The sequence below is a fragment of the Myotis daubentonii genome, chromosome 10 (assembly GCF_963259705.1).
Source record: "Myotis daubentonii chromosome 10, mMyoDau2.1, whole genome shotgun sequence".
NCBI lineage: Eukaryota > Metazoa > Chordata > Mammalia > Chiroptera > Vespertilionidae > Myotis > Myotis daubentonii.
This window is the reverse complement of record NC_081849.1, coordinates 30,423,571-30,445,723: the sequence shown is the minus strand read 5'-3', so window position 1 is coordinate 30,445,723 and position 22,153 is coordinate 30,423,571. Positions and strand designations below refer to the sequence as shown.

Here is a 22,153-nt window from a genome sequence, read left to right as displayed (position 1 = left end):
AGTCCTTGTAGACCTTGATAATAGTAATTTTTATTGAAAATAAAGCAATTGGACAAAATTTATTATTATTATTATATATATGAGAGAAGGAAGAGGGAGAGAGAGGTAGAAACATTAATGATGAGAGAGAATGATTGATAGGCTGGAGGAGGCTGAATGATTGATAGGACTGAACTGTATGTTCAGTCCGCAGGCTGACGTTCTATCCACTGAGCCAAACCAGCTAAGGCAAAATTCATTATATTAAAAAAACCTTTTTTTTTCTTCCACTATCTCACCTGAATAAAACTTTCCCCTGGTGATATCACTTTCTTTAGCAAACACAATTTTGACTCAATTTCTTCCTGTCTCACTTAGAGCAGGAAAAAGGGTCCTTATTCCTCAATGCCACATAATCATTCATGTTAATTACCCTTTCTGTTTCTGCTTCCCAAGCTCTTTGGAATTCTCAACACTATGGCCCACATTTCCACTTCAGTCTCCCTCCATATTTCTTGCCTTTTGCATTTTCCAATTTTACTTCTGTTTGCAATGGTTTTATGCCTCTATCATACACTGTGTTAAATACTTTTTACTTTCCAAGACTTTAATTAAGTCCTATCATCCCTGAACCCATGTTAGCTATTCCTCTTAAGCATGTTCCTCTTAAGCTTCCATTGTGCCTCCTTTACTCACCCCTCATCTGAATCATTCCATGGTCTTTCTCCCTCCACTCCTGCTCATACTGAAGACAGTATTAGAGACTCATTCAACCCTCTAAAAATCTATGCTATTGATTCTCATTCTTATTCATCAGTACCTTCATTTATTTTTTAAAAATGCCATTCCTCATTAAAAAAAAAATAATAAGGCAGAAGGGACTGTATATTGTCAGGAAACACATATTGGAATGGCATCAGGGGATTTAGAATCTGATCCCAGTTCTGATGGATTTTAAACCTGAGTTAGCTGTTTCATTGCCTGGGGCCCCAACTTTCTCTTTTGTGAAATGAAGATATTCTATATATTGGAATATCTATTTCCACCGGATCATTTCATAATATTATTTTTCATTATCTATGAAATGTCAGGCATTGTGTCAGTAATTTCATATTATAATTTTAATGACTCCTCATAACACAAGGCAAGTGAGTTATTATTGTCTCAATTTACCAATAATGAAATTGAAAGAAAGTTCAGGAATATCAAAGATACTATGCTAATACTAGTAGGTAATAAAGCTGAAAGTCCCTCTTCTGCATGACTCCAAAGTCCATTGGACCATGTTTAGGTGATGTGTAAAGGGATCAGGTAATAACTTGACCAAGTCATCTGGCTCACATGGGACAGAGCTGGGATTCAAACAAGGCACCCTGGTTCTGGAGCTCATGCTTCGTATCACCATGCATGCTAAGTGACCTCTGATTAATGAGTGCAGTGGCAATCTGTTATTTTGCTTTCTACCATTCTTATGCCTTCTTCTATAGAAGAGCTCATTCTACAGTTCCAACTCTTGGCCAAAGATGTCAGTCAGCCATGTCCTTACACAAAGATTAGTCAGCAAAAGTTACGTGACCCAAGCAAGGCTGATCCATGTTTCTCTGTGAGGTTTAATGTGTAGTCTCTCTTTCTCTGAATTCTTGAGTTGTATTGTGAAGTGGTCTTGGCATGTCAATGGGCATTTTGCCATCATATAGAAAGAAATTTTTGAGAATTAAGCCACCATAACACAGGAATAGAGAAAGGGCCAGAGTGTAGATACATAGTTTGAACTTCTGGATCCAGCCCTTTGGAATTAGATATGCCTTGGAATTCTCAGTTCCCTTTTTTGCTAATGCCAATTTGAGTTGGGTTTCTGCCATTTATAACAAGAGTTCTGACTAAAACAAAGGTTTGGGTATGGCAAGTAATGAACAAAGAGAGTGGAATTGGCTAGGTCAGTATGGGATTGTGGATAGTGAGGATTCTCCAGCTGAGAATTGGATATTATTGCTATGCAATAGCATGGCATCTTGTTAAATTGTTGCCTTGTTGTGTCTTGAGACTCAGACAATGGGCATACTAAGATTGGAGCTTTAGGGCACTTAGTAGGAAAACATTGGGTGTTAGTTTGTTGGCCATTTTTGCAGTCTTCAGTCAGGTACTGAAGAAATATAAATGTGTTTATTGCTACTTGGCTTGTAAGATGAGTGGTAAGATCATATTTTGCTAAAACAGGTACTTTCTGCTTCTAGATGCCTCCCCAAATGGCAGAAGTTCAGCTCTGAGCCTTCTAGAGTTAGAAAAGTCTGTGTCAGCCAAGACAGGAAGGTAAGAATCCTAGAGGGAAATAAAATTGGACTTTGGGAGAATCCTTGTCCATTTCTCTCTGAAGACAAGATCTCAGGCCAATGATGCCATACCCAACAAAGGAGCACCATCCAATGAGATGCAGACTGGGTGCAAAGAACGCATGATCTGTGCCTCCCTGTTTTGTATTATTTCAAGCCAGATGGGGGCAGTAAACTGAGGACTGAGCAGATGAGCAGAACAAGGAGGTTCTTTACTCAGATGCAGAAACCACAGCCAAGGATTAGATGTAAGAAAGCTACCCTATAAGATTTCTAGTTTTAATTACTCTTTAATGGAGCTGACTGAATGTGAATTTACTGAAAGCCTAGGAAAATGTTAAGGGATATTGTCTGTCCATGAAATCCCAAACTGACCATTAAAAGCCTTTGACTAACCATTGTGAAGGCCACCGTGAAGCCTGCAAACTCCTATCAAGGATGCAAAAGGGGAATCTTTTCCAAAGTCCCTCTTGCATGTGACCACAGAGAAGAGTCATCAAGGAAAGAGCTTCCAGAGAACAGAACAGGGGCAGCCAGGTTGCTTGTGTAAAGGCAATCTGGGCACCTCAATGACCAGTTTCATTTTCAGTCTCTCCTTTCTCAGAGACATTTTAAAGCAGTTACTTCTCTTTAGCAGTGTATATGGGATGTGTTGTTGGTGATTAAATTAACACAGAGTCCATAAATTGAGAAAGTTTAAAGAAGAAGTGCATTTGAATTAGAGGAATAGCTATCACCCTGATCTTGTTGCTGACCCCCTCTCCCCCAAAACCTGACCATTCTTTGGGTTATGTCCCTTTGGAGCGGTGGAAGGTGAGTAAGTTTTCAGTTGTATACATTATTTTGCATTATGTCATGCAGGAACATTTTCATGACTATGTGAATGGGAAGAAGGGTGTGTCTGGATGCTGGACAGGTAAAATTGGAGTACTGTTTGGGGACTACTTGATGGTTTGATGGACAGCTTAAACTATAGTTGTAAAGACATGCTATAATAAAAAGTACATTAGATTAGGAATCAAGAAACATGGGATCCAAGCCTAAGTCTGCTACACATAATCTTTCTGGGCATTTATTAGGCTAGCCAGTGTTGTCTAACCTATGGTAAGAAAATGATAACATTCTATGGTGCTAAGTAATTAACTAGTTTCGTACACATGGCTGCTGGCTTGTGGCTGCCAAAGAGCAGAGACCAAACCTTTAGGTGTCTGAACTCACCTTAAGAGCCATGGGCATTTCAATGATATAAAGATCAACATAATCTAGCTGGAGGGCCTTGAGTGTCTTCTCCAGGTATGGGCGGACCCTCTCTGGTTCAAAATGGGTAGACCACAGCTGAAAGAATAAAAAGGGGATAGTGAACTAACATTCACGCTATAAAAAAAAATAATAATGTAGCTCTTTATTCTTTTTCCCATATATTTTTTATTGAAATGAGAGAAAGTGAGAGGGGGAGAGGGATAGAAACATCAACGATGAGAGAGCATCATTATTTGGCCAAGTCTTGCATTCCCCCTACTGGGGATTGAGCTTGCAATCCAGGCATGTGCCCTTTACGGAATCAAACCATGAAAATATTCCGAAATTAGGCAGAGAAAAGTGACATCAGGTCCATCATTAATATTGAGGGGATGGAGGGTGAAAGAAAGCTCTCACCTTTCCGCAGTAGAAAATATCCTCTCTCTTCACCCTTCCTTCTGCTATCTTCTCTCTGATGGCCTCCCCCACTTCGTCCTCATTCCGGTAGATGTAGGCCCCATCAATGTGCCGGTACCCAACATCGATGGCCATCTTAACTGATGTCTTACAGCTCCCCTTAGAGGTCTGAAATAACAAAGGGTTGAGGTTTGGGAGTAAAGGAATCAGTCCTTAGTTCAATCATTATTAATGAAGACGCTTTGCTGTACATTGTTTTAGAGTGAAAATGACAAATTCCCAATTCCATGCTGTTGTGATTGGAAGATGGTATCTAGAGGCTGGAGAAACTGACCTTCTAGGCAGCATTCCATCCTCAGTGGGAGACTCCATCCATCCCAGCTCTGCCCTTAGTGTTGTGGTTTCAGAAATGTAACTTGATCAATGTGACCAGTGACAAGATATTTCATGGTTTCCATGCTATAGGAAGGCACAGTTCATTGACATCGGTTCAGTTATAAATCAAAGGTTTGGGTGAATAAACTGAGATATAGCCACAGAATGGAAAACTAAAAGGTAGTAAAAAGGAATGAACTATTGATAGACACAGCAACATGGATGAATATCAAATAAGTATACTGAAGAAAAGAAGCAAGACAAAAAAGAATACTTTATGATTTCATTCATATAAAATGCTAGAAAATAAAAAGTAATCTCTAGTGAGATTCAGATCAGTGATTGCCTGGGGTGAGGGTTGTGGACATGGGATTACATGGGATCACAAAGAAACACAAGGAAACGTGGCGGTAATGAATACATTCACCATCTTGATTGTGATGGTAGCTTCATGGGTGCATACATGTACCAGATGCATCTGCTTGTATGCTTTAAATATGTGCAGTCTTTTTGTACGTCAATTATGCCTCAATAAAGATGGGGGGGAAAGGTTGTTGAGCAGCATCCTAGATTTTTCAATATATATTCTTATCAAATTTGGTAGCCAAAACTTTGTTCATTTTATTAATCTGCATGAAGCAAAGAATGAGAATATCCTCTCCCCTGTACATTGACAGTAATGAAAACAAAACAAACAAATAAAAAACACCTGAAAAATTCTTGACACTTGAGTTATAAGTTATCCATCTTTCAGATTACACATAAATTACTGTTCTTTAGTTATGAAGACATTTTATTTATTTTTATTGACGTGACATTGGTTAATAACATTATATAAATTTCAGGTGAATAACCTTGTAATTTGGTACCTGTATACTCTATTGTGTGTTTACCACCAAAAGTCTACTTTCCTTTTGTTATGATATATTTGACCCCCTTTTCTCATCTTCCTCTCCCCCAACCACCTTCCCTTCTGGTAACCAACCATTCTATTGTCTGTATGTATGAGTTTGTTTTTGTTTTGTTAGTTCATTACTTTTTTTGTTTTATATTCTACATATGAGTGGTTTTGGGCCTTTTCTGTCTGACTTATTTCACTTAGCATAATACCCTCAAGATTCATTCATGTTGTGACAAATGGCAATATTTCATCTTTTTTATGGCTGAGGAATATTCCTTCATGTTTATTTACAATGTCTTCTTTAGCTATTTATTCACTAGTAGACACTTAGGTTGTTTCCAGCCTTGGCTATTGTAAATAATGATGCAGTTAACATAGGGGTCTATCTAACTATCTATCTATCTATCATACATAGATAGATATAATATCCTTTGAATAAATACCCAAAAGAGGAATTGCTGAGTCATATGGTATTTCTATAATTAATTTTTTGAGGAAACTCCATACTGCTTTCATAATGGCTGCACCAATTTACAATCCCTCCAACAGTTTACAAGGGTTACGTTTTCTTCACATCCTCCTCAACACTTGTTATTTCTTGTCTTTTTGAAAACAGCCATTGAATAGGTGTAAGATGATATCTCATTGTGGTTTTGATGAGCATTTCTCTAATCAGTGTTGTTGAACATTTTTGTTATTGGCTCCTTTTTTATAAATTAGCGGCCCATACATATGTGGATTTATTCCTCAGATCTCAGTTCTGATCCTTTGGTCAGTTCCTTCATTTTTAAAAAATCTGAGTTTTCTCTCCTCTTCCACCTGAATCATTTCTAGATTTCTATTTTCAACCTCATGAATCCTCTCTTCCACATGGTTTGTCCTTTTTCTAATGCTTTCTTCACTTCATTTACTGAGTTCTTCAGCTCCAGACTTTCTGTTTGGTTATTATTTTATAGTTTAAATTTCTTTGGTAAATTACTCCTTTGGTTTGTTAATTTTATTCCTGAGCTCATTGACCTGCCTTTCTGAGTTTTCTTGTATATCACTGAGTTTCTTCATGACTGCTATTTTGAATTCTTTATTATTTAAATAATTCTATCTTCCATGACTGAGTTTTGTTTCTGGAGAATTGTGATTTTCTTTCTGTGTTACCATGTTACCTTAACTGTTCATGGTACTCAATGGGTTGTTCCTCTGCTGGAACATTTAAAGTAGTGAATATCTTTCTTATTTAGGTACTGTTTTGATTTTAACAATTCAGCAGGTTGACAATTAGAGGTCTTTGTTTTGTCTACCAGTAGATGGTGCTCTAGTACAAGCTTCTGTTTTCTCTTACCAATTCTACTTGCCCCTGGGGTGGGGGGGTCACCACTGTGGTCATGGGAGTTGCCACCTGGGTGATAGGGTGGTGAGTGCTCTGCTGTATTTTGTTCCTCTGGGTCTGGAGGCCTCACTACTGTGGTGTGAGGATGTGGTGGGTGAGGGGAGAGTTTGCTTTGTGAACCCAGTGCTGGGTTACCTGGTTCCCTTCCTGGCTGGTGCCACTGCACTATATAGAGCTGGGAGACCAGAGACATGTCTTTGCTTTTGCTACCAGGCTCCACTGCAGTAAGGGAGGAGGAAGCAGGTTCTCAGGTGCCAATGCTGTTTCTATCCCTCTTACTCTCCACTGGGCCATAGTGTGAGCGCTCCACCCCGACTCCTCCACCACTACCCCATTAGCTGGGGCCACAGGCTAGCCATGGTGGCTGTGGAACCACATCTGCAGACACCATCCCTGTTTTCTCCCTCATCTTGCCTCCCCTAAGTGTTCCAATACACCCTCCTTCAGATGTACCAATGTGTCTTTCTCTCAAGCTTGCTAGTGTGTTGAACAGAGTAACTTTTATTGCATTAAAGATGTCTGATTAGTTGTAGATTTAAGGGAAGATATACATGGGTCTATTTGTTCCACCATGATGCTCTGTGATGACATTTTAAATATAAAAGGGTGTGTCTCAATAAACAGATGGCCAATAGATATATGAAAGGATGCTCAGTGTTACTAATCATTAGGGAACTGCAAATTAAAATCACAATTAGATATCACCTTACACCTGTCAGATTGGCTATCATCAAGAAATCAACAAATAACAAGTGTTGGCAGAGATGTGGAGTAAAGGGAACCCTCATGCATTATTGGTGGGATTGCAAATTGGTGCATCCGCTATGGAAAACTGTGGAAGTTCCTCAAGATAATAAGATAGAACTACCATATGACCCAGTAATTCCATTTCTGGTTATGTGTCTGAAGAAACCCAAAATATTAATTCAAAAAGATAAATGTTCATTGCAGCACTATGATTCCATAGCCAAGATATGGAATCAACCTAAATGTCCATCAGTAGATGACTGGAAAAGAAGATGAGGTACATATATACAATGAAATATTACTCATCTATAAAAAAAGAATTAAAGTATAGCATCTGTGACAGCATGAATGAATCTAAAGGGTATTATCCTAAGTGAAATAAGTCAGCCAGAGAAAGCCAAATACCATATGATTTCACTTATATGTGGAATCTAAAGAACAAAATTAATGAACAAATAAAATGGAAATAGACTTAGCGATACAGAGAACAAATTGATGGTTGCCAGATGGGAGGGGTTGTTGTGGGGACTAGGTGAAAAAAGTGAAGGGATTAAGAAGTACAGAAGGCAGTTACAAAATAGTCACAGGGATGTAAAATACAACAAAGGGACTATAGTCAATAATATTGTACTAACTATGTAAAGTGCCAAGTGGGTACTAGACTTATTGGGGTCATCACTTCAAAAATTACATAAATGTCTAATCACTATACGATACTCTTGAAACTAGTATAATATTTAATGTCAACTGTAATTGAAAAAAGTCTCTATATTTAGTTCCATTTTTTCTTAGTGAGAAACATAATTCTTGATGGAGAATTCTTTGAAGATAAACACATATCCTCATCAAATAAAATTTTCAAATCATATTTTAGGTTTTGTGTGTGGGAGAGGTTTAATCCTATTTGTTGATTTTTACTGATTTCAAATTAAGATGATCATTCTGATCTCTTTCACAAATGTTGAGAAGTACTTGTGCTTGCTTCTAGAATTTCAGTGTTCTCACCAAATGCTCAGCAAATCATATCAGACCTGTGAAATCTGACTCACAGCTATTGATTTGTTGTAAAATGAGTGAGGCAAGAAATCTCATGTATTTCTAGTGGCTTTTTAGTCTGGGGCTGAAATACAAGGTCTTAGGAGCATTAATTGTATTTCCCCCCTACATCCCTATTTTAGCAGAAAGTTAGCATTATTGAGAAAATAAGTGATATGAAAAATGAACAAAGTGGCTGCACAGATGGTATTAGACAAAGGATTCATAGTAACAAATATCAAGTAGTTGGAGAAAGAAACACACCTTCTAGATAGAGCCTCTTTGATTGACTATATAATAAATAGGGCTTGAACAGAAATTGAAGCCAAAAAGAACCCCAAACTGTAAAATGAGATATTACGAAAGACAGCACAGAAATAAACTCATGCCTTTATGAGTCAATTATTATTTCACAAAGGAGGCAAGAACATACAATAGTCTATACAATAAATGGTGTTGGGGAAACTGGACAAATACATCCAAAAAAAAATGAAACTAGACCACTAACTTACACTACACATAAGAATAAACTCCAAATAGATTAAACCATAAACTCAAAACCATAAAAATCCTAGAAGAAAACATAGGGAGGAAAATCTAAGACATTTCTCATAGCAATATTTTTTTCTGATATATCTCCTTGGGCAAGGGAAACAAAAGGAAAAATAAATAAGATTACATCAAACTAAAAGTTTTTGCCCAGCAAAGGAAACCTTCAACAGAATGAAAAGATAACACTCTGGATGGGAGAACATATTCACCAGTGCTACATCTGATCATCTGATACATCTGATAAGGGGTTATATATCTAAATTTTATAAAAAACAGAAAACTCAACACCAAAAAGCAATCCAATTAAAAAATTGGCAGAAGACCTGAATAGACACTTCTACAAAGAGGATGTACAGATAGCCAAGAGCTATATGAAAAGACAGATGCTCCACGCCACTAATCATCAAAGAAATGCAAATTAAAACCACAATGAGATATCACCTCACATCTGTCAGAATGGCTATCATCAATAAGAATCAACTTTCATCCTCCAGGATATAACATATATTCTAGGGCAACATCTTTTGTATGGTGTTGTGCCCCCAATAAGTACAATATGTGAGTCTGAAAACCCTGTAGGGGTGATTCATCTTAGCATCACTCCCTTTTACCCTCTTGGAAAATGTGTGCTTCCCATTCCTAAATTTTAGGCTCTGAGGATCTAAAGGTCCTAATTCCCAGGTGAAACCAGCCTCCTTATTGTAAGGGAAAGAGTTGCCATATTGGAGGGGTAAGATACCTTATCATCACAAGGGGATAGGTGAACCAATGATATACTCATTACCAGTTGTGATTGTTAATGGACAAGGCAGCAGCCATAACTTGAGCGGGTAGTTGACTAGGGATTCAGACAACGCAGGGATGAGGATTTGGGACATAACACTAGGTAAGTCTCCCAGATTAGCAGAGATATTGGCTAAGGATACAGGGAACTTAGAATGGGAATTCTGGGAGGAAGAGAATGAGTAGAAATTACAATTGAAGACAGCTTTAGTGGCAAGAGCTATATTCATCCCGCTAACCTACCTCTTTTAAATTTTTCCCAGGAAACAGACCAAACAGAATTCTGGAAAAGCTGTTCCCAGGGGTGAACTTAGCATATAAAAGCAATTGACAGCAGGGGTAGAACATGTCATAATGAACCGCATTTCCTCAGTCCTCAGAAGGGTTGGCTGCTCATTACTCACATCTGGTTCCCTCTATGGATGACCCAGGGTATAAAGGCCTGGTGCCCTTACCTGAACTCAGCACAACTCTGTGGCACCATTCCCATTCCAGAACTCCTGTGGCATTGATGAGCAACTGCATTGCAGTTCAACTGTCCCCATTGCACACACCCTTACAGGTCTGGTCTCTGAGAGTACTCTCCAACAAGCCTCCTGCGTGCAAATCTCCTTCTCAGAGGCTGTTCCCAGATTTCCCAATTTAACACTTGGGTAGAGAAGGATTTCTTAAACAAGCCACAGAAAGTACTAATGATAAATTAAAAGAGTGCTAAAGGTGAGCACATTAAAATTGGGAATGGAAATTATATGACTGCTTTGGAAATGATCTCTATTGACATTATCTGCTAGAAATGAAGATACTGATACTCATTGGCCTAGCATTTCCACTCCTAACAATATACCTTAGAACAGTGGTTCTCAACCTTGGCTGCACATTAGAATCACCTGGGAATCTTTTTAAAATCCTGATTTCTGGGTCTCATCCTCTGGAAATTCTGTTTCTTTGTTATGGGGTGGGGCCACAACATTAGTAACAAAGAAACAGAATTTCTGGAGGATGCGGCCCAGAAATCAGGATTTTAAAAAGATTCCCAGGTGATTCTAATGGGCAGCCAAGGTTGAGAACCACTGCCTTAGAAGAACTCGCATGCAGGTCCAGTAAGATCTGTGTGAGATCCTTTGCAGCAATATTGCCTGTAACGTCCCAAACTGGAAGCAATACAAATGCCCACCAACAGTAAAATTGATCCCGGTAAGTTATAATTAAAAATCATACAGCAATAAATATGGCCAAAGACATGATTAATAACATGGGTGAATCTTATAACATATTTAGAAAAAGAGGCAAGGCAAACAATAATGCATTCAGTATGTTTCCATTCATAGAAAGTCCCCAAATTATCAAAATTAAAATGTATTGTTAGAAATACATATTAAAATCGCACCACCCTTAGAAAAGAGTAAGAGAATAATTGCCATAAAAGTTATGAGAGCAATTACCTCTTGAGAAAGAGACTGTTTTGGATTAGGAAGGGCACAAGAGAGCTTCTGGGGCTTGGGAAATTCTAATTTTGAATCTGGGTGGTGATTACACAGATGATAGTTTTAAAAGTATTTGTCCCTCTCTAAATGCATTTTTAATTCAAAAATTTAAATGTTAATGAAAAGGTGGTTGATAAAAAGGAGGGGGGATTTAAAAACTTTAGATCCAAAGAACGTAGTATCCTTGGCCTGAAACATCATTTTTTAATCTTAAACATAGTACTATTCACTCTCTCTTTTGCCTGAATCCAGTTGGTTGCCAAGCTTTGTAGAGTTTATTCTAATGATCTGTAGCCTTCAGCCAAGTTACTTCTTCCCTAGGTTTCAGCCAAATTATTATCCTCCTAGCCAGCAACCGAGTTGAAGTCATTATTTTTTTGCCTGATTTATTATAGAAACCCTTTCACTTGATCTCCATGTATTCCATATCTCTCATTTTAATTTATTTTAACTTATATTTTTCTTCCTGATATTGTTTCATGACTCTGTGCTCCCTCCATCTCCCCGCCCCCCCCTCCCCCCCACCACCACCACCACATTTTGTAGCTTGTTGGGCAGCACTCATTGCTTCCGGAGAGGAATGACATCACATGCAGAAGTCAGTGCTTGGTGTTTGATTTCTAAAAGCCAAGGCTGCCATTGGCAGGAATGTGAGTGTGAAGGGGTCCAGGTACTGGAAAGCACTAAGGATACACCCTACCCTGTAAGTAAAAATACAACACCAACTGATTTTTTTCTTTGTTCCTTGACCCTTAAAATATTAGACCATATAGCATTTTACAAAAATATAAGTAAGTTGCCATTAGTTAAAAATTACTTTACAGTATCCTCTGTAAATAAATATTTATTGAACTGAATGATAAGGTGCCTGGGGAGGGAGAGGGAAGGTAAAGGGAAAAGCCCACGTGCCTGGAGGGAGAGCGCCTGACAGAGATTCTTTGACCGGTCCAACGCTAAGCAGGCTCCCTGAACTCTTTTCCAACATGGACTTCCATGCTCATCTCTGTATTGGCCAATTTGACCAAAATCCTGCTAAGTCACTTTAGCAACACACCTCATCCTCCCCCATTCACCAATGATTCTGGCCACCCAGCTTTGTCTTCAGCAAGAATCCTGTTGGGTCGGTTTAGCTAGAATCACCTTCTTACCCCTGGTGTTTCCTCTTAGTCATTTTCTATTCACTAATCCCCATCCTCCTCCTTGGCTATAGATTTCCACTTGCCCATGCTGTGTTCAGAGTTGAGCCCACTGTCTCCTACTGCAAAATTCCATCACAGTAGTCTCTATATCCATCAAAACAGTCCCTCTCCTGAATCTACTCTTTCTTACCATGCTTTAACAAGTGTCATTGAATAATTATTTTCCTTTAACACCTTTCCCAGTATAATAAAATAGTAATTGACATAAGAACAAGGCTCTGCCTTTCCCTGGTGAAACAGGGTTCCCTGGATTGAGAGGGAGAGGAGAATTAAATGAACATTGAGGAGAACCCAATGAATATATATAGGATGGCATAATTCTGAGGAGTTCTGAGCTGGGTGCCCCCTCCTCTAGCCCAGAGGCAGGATGGACTTGATGTTTCAGGTTGGTACTCATTAAGGGCTTGGACTTCATGTGCCTTTGCCTCATATACAAAGCTTTTGGCTCACTCTCCAGAATGTGAACACTATTTGCAGTTACAGAAATCTCAGCCAGGGCCATTCAGAAAGAACTACTGGATCAATTATGACCCAATCCACCTTCCTAAGGCCACTCCTTCTCCTTAGCTTCACATTTCTTGAGCCACCCCATAACTAGATTTTTTCATTGTTACTTTTATCTTTGAACATGTGTTATCTCTCTTAAAATGCTTTAGCTTTGTCTTATATTTTGATTATATGTTTATATATTTTTGCTGCCTTAGTCATCCATGTACAGATTTTAAATTCCTAATTCCTTTTTGTTATGTACAAAAATGTCTCACATGTGGTAGGCACACAATAAATATTTATTGAATTGAATTATTGTCCATTGTCCAAAATATTTATCATTGGTCCTGGATTATATTATTTGCACACCTGGTAATATTTTTGAGCTTTACTTGGAGTTTTTTTTATTAATATTAGCTATTAACTCCATGAGCTGATATTGATAAAAAGTGAATTAATTTCTGCCCCACCATAATTGCTCAGTGGTTGAACATCAACCTATGAACCAGAAGGTCACAGTTGGATTCCCAGGCAGGGTATATGCCTGGCTTGCAGGCTCAATCCCCAGTGCGGGGCATGCAGGAGGCAGCAATGATTCTCTCTCATCATTGATGTTTCTATCTCTCTTTCCTTCTCTGTTCCTCTCAGAAATCAATAAAAATATATATTTTTTAAAAAGTGAATTAATTTCTATCAAAGCCAAAAAAAAAAAAAAAAAAAAGGAACAAGACTCAAGACTCTTGCCTATCAGACTTACCCAAATGGAGCTATGGGGAGAGAGACAGAAATAAGAGATTTGTTGGAGGCTATTATAAATGATTTTACCCCTGCATAAAAGCATTCATCCCTGCATGAAAGCATTTTGGGAAGCTTTCACAGAGAAAAGTTACATAGATAATTTGTACACTTTAGTTTTTTTCATTAGTGATCATCAGATGAGGTAATGCACAGAGTGCCTAGTGCCACTACACACTGGTTCATCCTAAATTCTCTAATCCACAGGCATGAAACACCCTTATAAGAAAGTTGGTCATCTGAGAGAGAGAAAAAATATTTGTAAGTCAGGAGAAGCTGGGCTGGTTAAGCCTCACACAGCTCCATAAAACTGTCTTCCCACAGTTCCTACCTCTATCTGTTCCAGTGAAATCTAAACCAGGCAAAAGCGGGAGGAGACAGTGTAGATCTTCCTTATTTTAGCCTCCCATCTCTGCTCCGACCCCATCTATCCCTGAAGACAAGCCCACATCTTTGCTGGGTTCCCCGCTGCCCTCTAACTTCTGTATCACAACTGAACAGGATCCCAGGACACATATTGACTGGCTTGACTTTGTACACAAAATATGAATGAGTTCCAGTTAAAGAATTACCTTAACCCAGCCTTCATTTTGTATCTCTTGTGGAATGAAAGGTTTAGAAATGGCTCTCAGGCATGTTTAATGGAGAAGACTAAATTTTTTCATCACCTCCAGGAATAAGACTGATTTAGAAGTGAAATCTAATTTAGTACTTTCATGTCAGGATGACTGACTTGGGGACAAGTGGTTCTAAGCCTCTACCTCATCAGCCCTGGGTAGATGATAACGGAGTTTTCATTTGTTTGGCTTGGAACAGAAAGCCATGAGCCTGCTCTGTCTGAGATACTCCATTCTCCCCACTCCCATCTTGCCCATTAATCCCAGCTCTACCATTTCCCCTTCCCCAAATCTTTTGGATACATCTTGTGTATTTTTCTTCACATTAGAGTTTTTGTGAGACATACCATTAACTCTCTATATTATTTTAAAACTGATAATATTTCTGATCACAAATGTGGTTTGTGCACACACAATCTTCATTTCTAGTAATATCCCTCTTAATGTCATATTCTTTAATTGATATATGTCATATCTTGTGAAGTAACTTAACAGCTCTTTTTGGGAAATGGCACATGACTGCTTTTGAATGTCTCTAACTCATACCATTTATATATCCTAGGATAGATATTTCAGGGCATATATTTCTAGATATTTTCATATTTAGAAATATACACAGAAAGTCATAGTTAGAAATATGCAGCTTCAATGATAAAAGAAATATTCATAACAGGCAATATTGTATAGGAATTAGACAGAGCATAGAATCTGACCCCAAACTTAATTGGTTCAAATCCCTATTCTGTTCCTTTGCATTATAAATTTGGGGCAATTTATTTAATCTTTCAGTTTTCTCATCTATAAAATTGGGTAATCTGGTATTTCATTCATAATGTTGTGAGAATTAAATTAGAAAATGCATCTAATGTGAAGCACTTCCTGGCACATGCTTAAGTGTTCATAAAGTTTTAGCTATTACTATTGCATCCTTTTGCATCTTCATGTTCTCTGCTCACAGACATACGCATCCCCTTTCACAAACATTCCCTAATTTGACAAGCATCAGTTGAACACCCATTACCTACTAGACACTATGCTGGGAATACAGACCTAAACAAGACATAGCCTCTTTCCTAATGGATTTCAGTTTTGTGGGAAATATTGCAGAGAAACAATGAATAAAATATAGTATGATTAGTGCTACAATGGAGTTGAGCATAAGGGACTATGTGAACATGCAGGAGGGGCAAGCAGTGGTGGTTGGGACATGGGGGGTGGGGCTGCTGGGTGAGAAAAGTGAAGGGATTAAGAAGTGCTAATCAGCAGTTATAAAATAGTCACAGGGTTATAGAGTACAGCATAGGGAATATAGTCAATAATCCAATATAATAAAAAACTAATATGCAAATCAACCGAGCAGCGGAACGACCGGTGCTATGACATGCACTGACCACCAGGGGGCAGACACTCAACGCAGGAGCTGCCCCCTGGTGGTCAGTGTGCTCCCACAGGGGGAGTGCCGCTCAGGCAGAAGCTGGGTTCATGGTTGGTGAATGCAGCGCAAATGCAGTGGCAGTGGCAGTGGCAGTAGCCTCTCCCACCTCCATGGCAGCACTAAGGATGTCTGACTGCCTAAGCTGTCAGTTGGACATCCCCCGAGGGCTCCTGGACTGCAAGAGGGCGCAGGCTGGCCTAGGGATCCCCCCCCCCGCCCCCAGTGCATGAATTTCATGCACCAGGCCTCTAGTATTGTAATAACTATATATGGTGCCAGATGGGTACTTGAAATATCAGGGAATCACTTTGTAAAGTGTATGATTATCGAACCACTATGCTGTATACCTGAAAGTAATACAAAATAATATTGGATGTAAACTGTAATTGAAAAAGAAAATTAAAACAAACAAAATTTAACCATTCCCTTTCTTGTGTTTTCAGAGAGATCCTTTTTGTATTTTTAGGATACCATTTACTCTCATCTTCATTGTCCAATAGTTAATTATTAAAAAGTGTACTTCTTACCTTGGCCAATGTAGTTGGGTGTCATCCCATGTGCCAGAGGTCACAGGTTCAATTACCAGTCAGGGCACATGCCAGTAGGGACATACAAGAGGCAACTGATTGATGTTTCTCTCTTGTCATTGATGTTTCTATCTCTCCTTCTCCCTTCCTCTCTCTCTAAAATCAATAAAAACATTTAAAAAATAAAAAGTGTGTCTCTCCTGTTAGATTTTTAATCCCCAGGCAGCAAGACTATTCTCTTCATATTTGAAGATTCTGGAGCTTAGTGCTTCATACTGGTAGGTTGTCACCGGATGTACTTTAGACTGAACTAAATGTGCTCAAATACGAACTTAAAAAAAATCACAGGCCATAAGCTCAGTAATTTCACGTGCCGGAGATCAATAAAATAATAAACATCAGATGAATTTTAGTAAAGAAAGCAGAAAGGTCCCATTCTCTAATCCAAGACCATTTTAAATCACAAAATGATTTAGTTTAATGTTTGACTCAATACTCATTCAGCCAAACAATAGCCCTTGGAGGTTGCTTTCATTATTACAAAAAGTGAATCAATGAGATCTATTCAAAATGAATTGCAGATTATACTTTAGAAAAGTTTCTTATTTGAAAACAAAACAACACAAAAAGAGAGAGAAACTTACCAGTTTAGGCTCTGAGTATGTACCAAGCCCAATGATAGGAATGCTGTTTCCATCGCTTAGAGGTATGCGGTGACTTGCTGCTGTGAGGTCCATCTTGGAGAGCCTAGGACGGCAATATTCTAGGAGTGATTCGGAACACTTTTGGACAGGTGTCCTGGGGCCTATTTAATCAAAGAAAGGAGGGCCAGAGGGAGGAGTAGTGGGAGGGAAGAGAGATTGACAGATCTATTTCTCAACCTGTTTTCTTCTAGGTTGTTATGGAAATACTGAGATTGTCCTTTGAACTTTACCAGACACATAAGAATAACTCAATTGAGAGTTTATGCTTACTCCACTGCAAAGAAAAGATTGAACAACAACAACAAAAAAGGAAAGGAATCGAGTGGGGTTCTATCAGTTAGGATGCTTTTGTTGCCAACTAACAGGTCTATCTCAAATTCTCTTAGAATATAAAGGAAATTTATTGGTTCATATTTCTGAAAACGTCAACATTAGGACTAGCTTAAGGTGAGACTAGAGTAGTTCCTGTCCCAGAACCTCCCTGGAGATTCTGATGCAGCCGGACTGGGCAGGGGTCTGGATTGCTACCACCTAGGTCAGTGGTTCTCAACTTTCCTAATGCTGCGACCCTTTAATACAGTTCCTATGTTGTGGTGACCCCCAATTTCATTGTTACAAATTGAACATAATTAAAGCATAGTGATCAATCACAAAAACAATATGTAATTATATATGTGTTTTCTGATGGTCTTAGGCGACCCCTGGGAAAGGGTCGTTCGACCCCCAGGTTGAGAACAGCTGACCTAGGTAAACTTGGAAACATTGGGCCAGAGGAACAAAGGAAAAGGCAGGAAATACTTTCACACCCTCTGCCTACTGGCTGTCTCAGCTGACTCTCCCCTTATCATTGAAAGACAGTAATCAGCCTTGGAAGTGACTCAACTCCAGCTTCAGGTTCACTAACACAGAGCTTACCTCCTCCATTTGTACTGATGGACATTTGTACTGCTTCTAAATCTTGGCTATTGTAAATAGCACTGCAATCAAAACAACCTGTCTTCTAACCATGGAGGGATTGAGCAAAAAAGAAAAAAAAGAGAAAGAACTCATGGACACAGACAATAGTGTGGTGATTGCAGGGGAAGGGGGTGGAAACGGGATGGGACGGGGTGGGAGTGAGGGAGGAGAATAAACAGTGATGGGGGAAAAAAGAATACAAACTGGAAACTTGTGGCACCTTCATATAAAGGAATGTTTTGTTGCTCCTCAGCAGCACAAAGGAACCAGATCCTTATGCAGCAGCATCAATGCATCTCAAAATCATCATGCTTAAGAAAAAGAAAGACACGAAAGAGCACACAAATTGTAATTCCATGAAAAGACAAATCTCATTTACAGTGATAGGACACCGGTCAGTGATTGTCTGAGGGCTGGGATGGAAGGTTGGAAATCACTGGGAAGGGACACAAGGAATCTTTTGAGATGATGGAAATGACTCCTGTATCTAATTGTGGTGGTGGGATATATTTTGCCAAATATTATCTAACTATCCTCTTATATGTGTACATTTTATTGTATGTAAATTATACCCCTATAGAGTTTATTTAAAATGTATTACTTGTACTTTTAACCTCTTCTCAGAGGTTTAACTTGAACTCCATTTACCACTCTCCTGAGTTTTATATCATTGCTATCATGTATTTTATACATATTTTAATAGCTCCCACTTTTTTTTTCAGTCAATGATTATTGAGATATACCCAAATGGTTGATTTTGGGAAGCTCATTTCTTCCCTCCCTTTCTTCCTTCCTTCCCACCCTTCTTTCCCTTTCCTGACTTTACTAGCATTGATTGAGTTATTTCAGTTTATTTCTTTTTCCTTGCAGTGGTTGCTGACCTCTAGGTCCAACCTCATGAAAGGCTGGGTGTTTATCTGTTTTGGCTTTATATTACGTTTAGCAAGTAAACATGAGATTGATCTGTGATGAAACTGAACCAATTCCAGAACTCTGGGGCCAAAGTGAATCAATGTACTTTTGAAGGCTCTTTCCATAAAACCTGCTGAAAATTGCAATATTGTAGGAGAAGAAAATGCATTATTGCATAAGATCCAGGGCAATCTGATTATTCATTGATGTACTAGTATCTGTCTCTCCTAGACAATGAGCTCTTGGAGGTGAGGTACTAGCACAGCATAATGTAATAAAGGCTGAAAAAGTGTTGAAATTCAATTTGCATGGATGGTGTAGCCTCTAGATAATGAAGCCAAGAACTTCAGAGTTGGAATAAACTTTGTAAAAATACTGCAGTATTAACAGAGTAACACAGTATTAATGTCCTAACTACACTATTTGTTTAATAGTTTGGCACCTTTGAGGAGGAAACTGGTCTTGCAAGGCAGTCAGGCCATGAAGACTGTGAACAATGCACTGCCCTGGGGTGGGTGTGGGTGTGGGGGGGGGAGGGGAGGTCGTTATCCCTGGCCCCAGGACAGATCATGGGATATGACCTGGGAACCCTCAACACCTGGGGGCCTTCCTGTAAGCCCATGAAGGGGGGGGGGGGGGGGGGCGGAACCATATCTGCAAGACAAAGACCCCAGCGGGAGATATATAGACAGGCTCTCTGCATGTTTCTTCACTCTGATTTGGAAATTATTCCCAGAGTCCACCAGTGTTAATAAATGAGGTCCCTCCCTTTCTCTAGGAAGTGTGCTTGGTATTTCTTTGCTCCTCTGTAACACCCTTATTACAGTTGAGCATCGACACATGAATTTATTTATTTAAGTTTGTTGGAGTCTTTCATTTATTTTTTGGTTATTTAATATTATTTAGGTAGGTGCAAGTGTGACTGTAGATTTCAGGCACCAATTAATACTTTGGTACTGTTTTTGTTTGTTTTTTGCATATGGATAGATTGGCAAATATCAAGTTGACATATACCTTTGACAATAAAATGCAATTAATTTACACTGAGAAAATTTAAATTCTTTCCCTGATGATTCTGTTATTTAATACTAAAGTAATTTGTAAAGCCATTATGTGGCTTTCTATCATCATGTCTTCCACAAGTCAGTTTTTCACAAAGAAACAAAGTTTTAATAACCACTTTATATGGATTGCTGTGTGAAATAAAACTCCAAATTACTATATCTTAGAACTTTGGAGTCTCTTATAAATGTATTAGGAAAGTCTTTTTTTAAAATTCTTTATTGTTTTAAGGTATTACATATGTCTCCTTTCTCCCCCATTGAGGTTTAAGGTATTACATATGTCTCCTTCTCTCCCCAGCCACTCCCCCCTACCCTCAAGCACATGCCCTCACCCCCATAGTGTCTGTGTCCATTGGTTATGCTTATATGCATACATACTGAAAGGGCGAGGACTATGCCCTCCATCTTGCCCCGTATCCTCCATGTTGGGGCAGCAGCCATGTGCTCAGGAAAGTACCTTCTTCCCGGGAGCCCAGGCCTCTGCTGGCCACGCCCGGAATCTTTTTAAACTAACCAATGACAATCAGGGGACGTGCGCGCCATGGAGATGACCACATCCTGTGTAACAAGACCCGACTTGCACCTAGCCAATCAGCAGGGCCCACAGTCATCTCCCCTCCCCTCACTCCACCCCCCTATTAAAACCCCATTTTTTCCCACGGGCGGTCTCTCTCGTCTTGCCGTTGTGAGGCTGGGAGCCTGACCTGGGTCTGTGATAATAAAGGACTCTGCTTTTGCATCGGACAGGGCTGGCTCCCTGGTGTGGTCTGTTGGGGATCTTGAAATCTGGGCATAACACATACAAGTCCCTTGGTTGATCTCTTACCCCGCTACCCCTGCCCTCCCTTCCCTCTGAGGTTTGATGGTCTGCTCGATGCTCCTCTGTCTCGGGATCTATTTTTGTTCACCAGTTTATGTTGTTCATTATATTTCACAAATGAGTGAGATCATGAGATATTTATCTTTCTCCGACTATCTTATTTCGCTTAGCATAATGCACTCCACTGCCGTAGACCAATTCTAGCATGTCATAATTTGAAGAGTTTCATCAAAAGGTTGATGAGACTTGGGGACTCAACAGGGTTGAGTCACACATGTAGTCACCTGCTGGGAATAGCTAAAGGCATTTCCCCAAACCTGAATAAGAAACTGATTGTGGCTGCCAGACAGTTAAAGAGCATCTTAATCTACATGTTATTGCCTCCTACTGGCCAAACACCTGAACAGCCTTAGGCTATTCCCCAAAATGACAATGCCTCTGTACCCTTTGAAACCTTACCCTTTGAAGTGTATTATCTCCACCTTGCCTTAGGACAAATTGTGTTAATAAAAGCAAGGGTCCTAGATAAGAAGGGACTCTTCAGTTCCATTAGCTGAAGGTCCTCTGACCCCCAATGCCTTTCAAAATTATATCTCATCTCCAGACTCTTTATTAGTCTTTGGATTTCTATGTCATCTACCCACAGCCCCTTTTCCAGATTCCTGAACCCTTCTTGATGCTGGAACATGAACCCCAGCATAAATGGACGCCCGAAGTGGGACTTTCTGAACCCTGGCAGTGCCAACAATATTCCACGTCCATCCATGCTGTTGTGAATGGTAAGCTTTCTTTTTTTTTACAGCAGCATAGTATTTCATTGTGTAGATGTACCACCATTTTTTAATACACTCATCTGCTGGTGGGCACTTAGGCTGTTTCCAAATCTTAGCTATTGTAATTGTGCTGATATGAACATAGGGGTGCATATGTCCTTTCGGATTGGTGTTTCTGATTCCTTGGGATATATTCCTAGAAGTGGGATTACTGAGTCAAATGGGAGTTCCATTTTTTTTTTTTTTTCAAATTCTCAAATTGATGGCACTACTGTTTAATTCAAGAAAGAAATACATTTAGAGAGAGGGGTAATCTGGTGAAATAATTGCTTGGCCATTAGGGGAAAACTCTAGATTCCACTGAAAGAACCCTATTAAGTAACCCACTTGTGAAGATCAAGTATTTATCGGTACTGTCTTTCTGCGTTAGTCTTTGGGGGTGTCCTTGGACAGCCAAGGAGATCTTTCACGTGACCGAGTCCCCAGCCCTTGTAGAGGGAGCCCCGGAGCCCGCACTCACCCCGCAGACCTCCATTGATCCTGGGACGTCCTGAGTGGTTGAGTCCCGGAGGAAAGGGCAGAGGGCACAGGGGTGCGGACCCGCAGCTGAATGGAGGCGACACCCACGCTGAGCG

At 39.4% G+C, this 22,153-nt stretch overlaps 1 protein-coding gene across 2 annotated transcripts in view; it reads right to left on the bottom strand.

Annotated features, from left to right (window-relative positions):
• LOC132242804 (aldo-keto reductase family 1 member D1) overlaps positions 1-17,088 on the bottom strand; it is a 34,727-nt gene extending 17,639 nt beyond the window's left edge. For both annotated transcript variants that reach the window (XM_059711896.1, XM_059711897.1), the window contains exons 1-3: positions 16,933-17,088; positions 3,966-4,133; positions 3,528-3,644 (exon numbers count right to left, since the gene is read on the bottom strand). In XM_059711896.1, the coding sequence (XP_059567879.1) occupies positions 3,528-3,644; positions 3,966-4,133; positions 16,933-17,025 (378 nt within the window). In that variant the 5' untranslated portion in view covers positions 17,026-17,088. The remainder of the gene's footprint in view (positions 1-3,527; positions 3,645-3,965; positions 4,134-16,932) is intronic.
• Between the last annotated feature and the right edge of the window lie 5,065 nt (positions 17,089-22,153).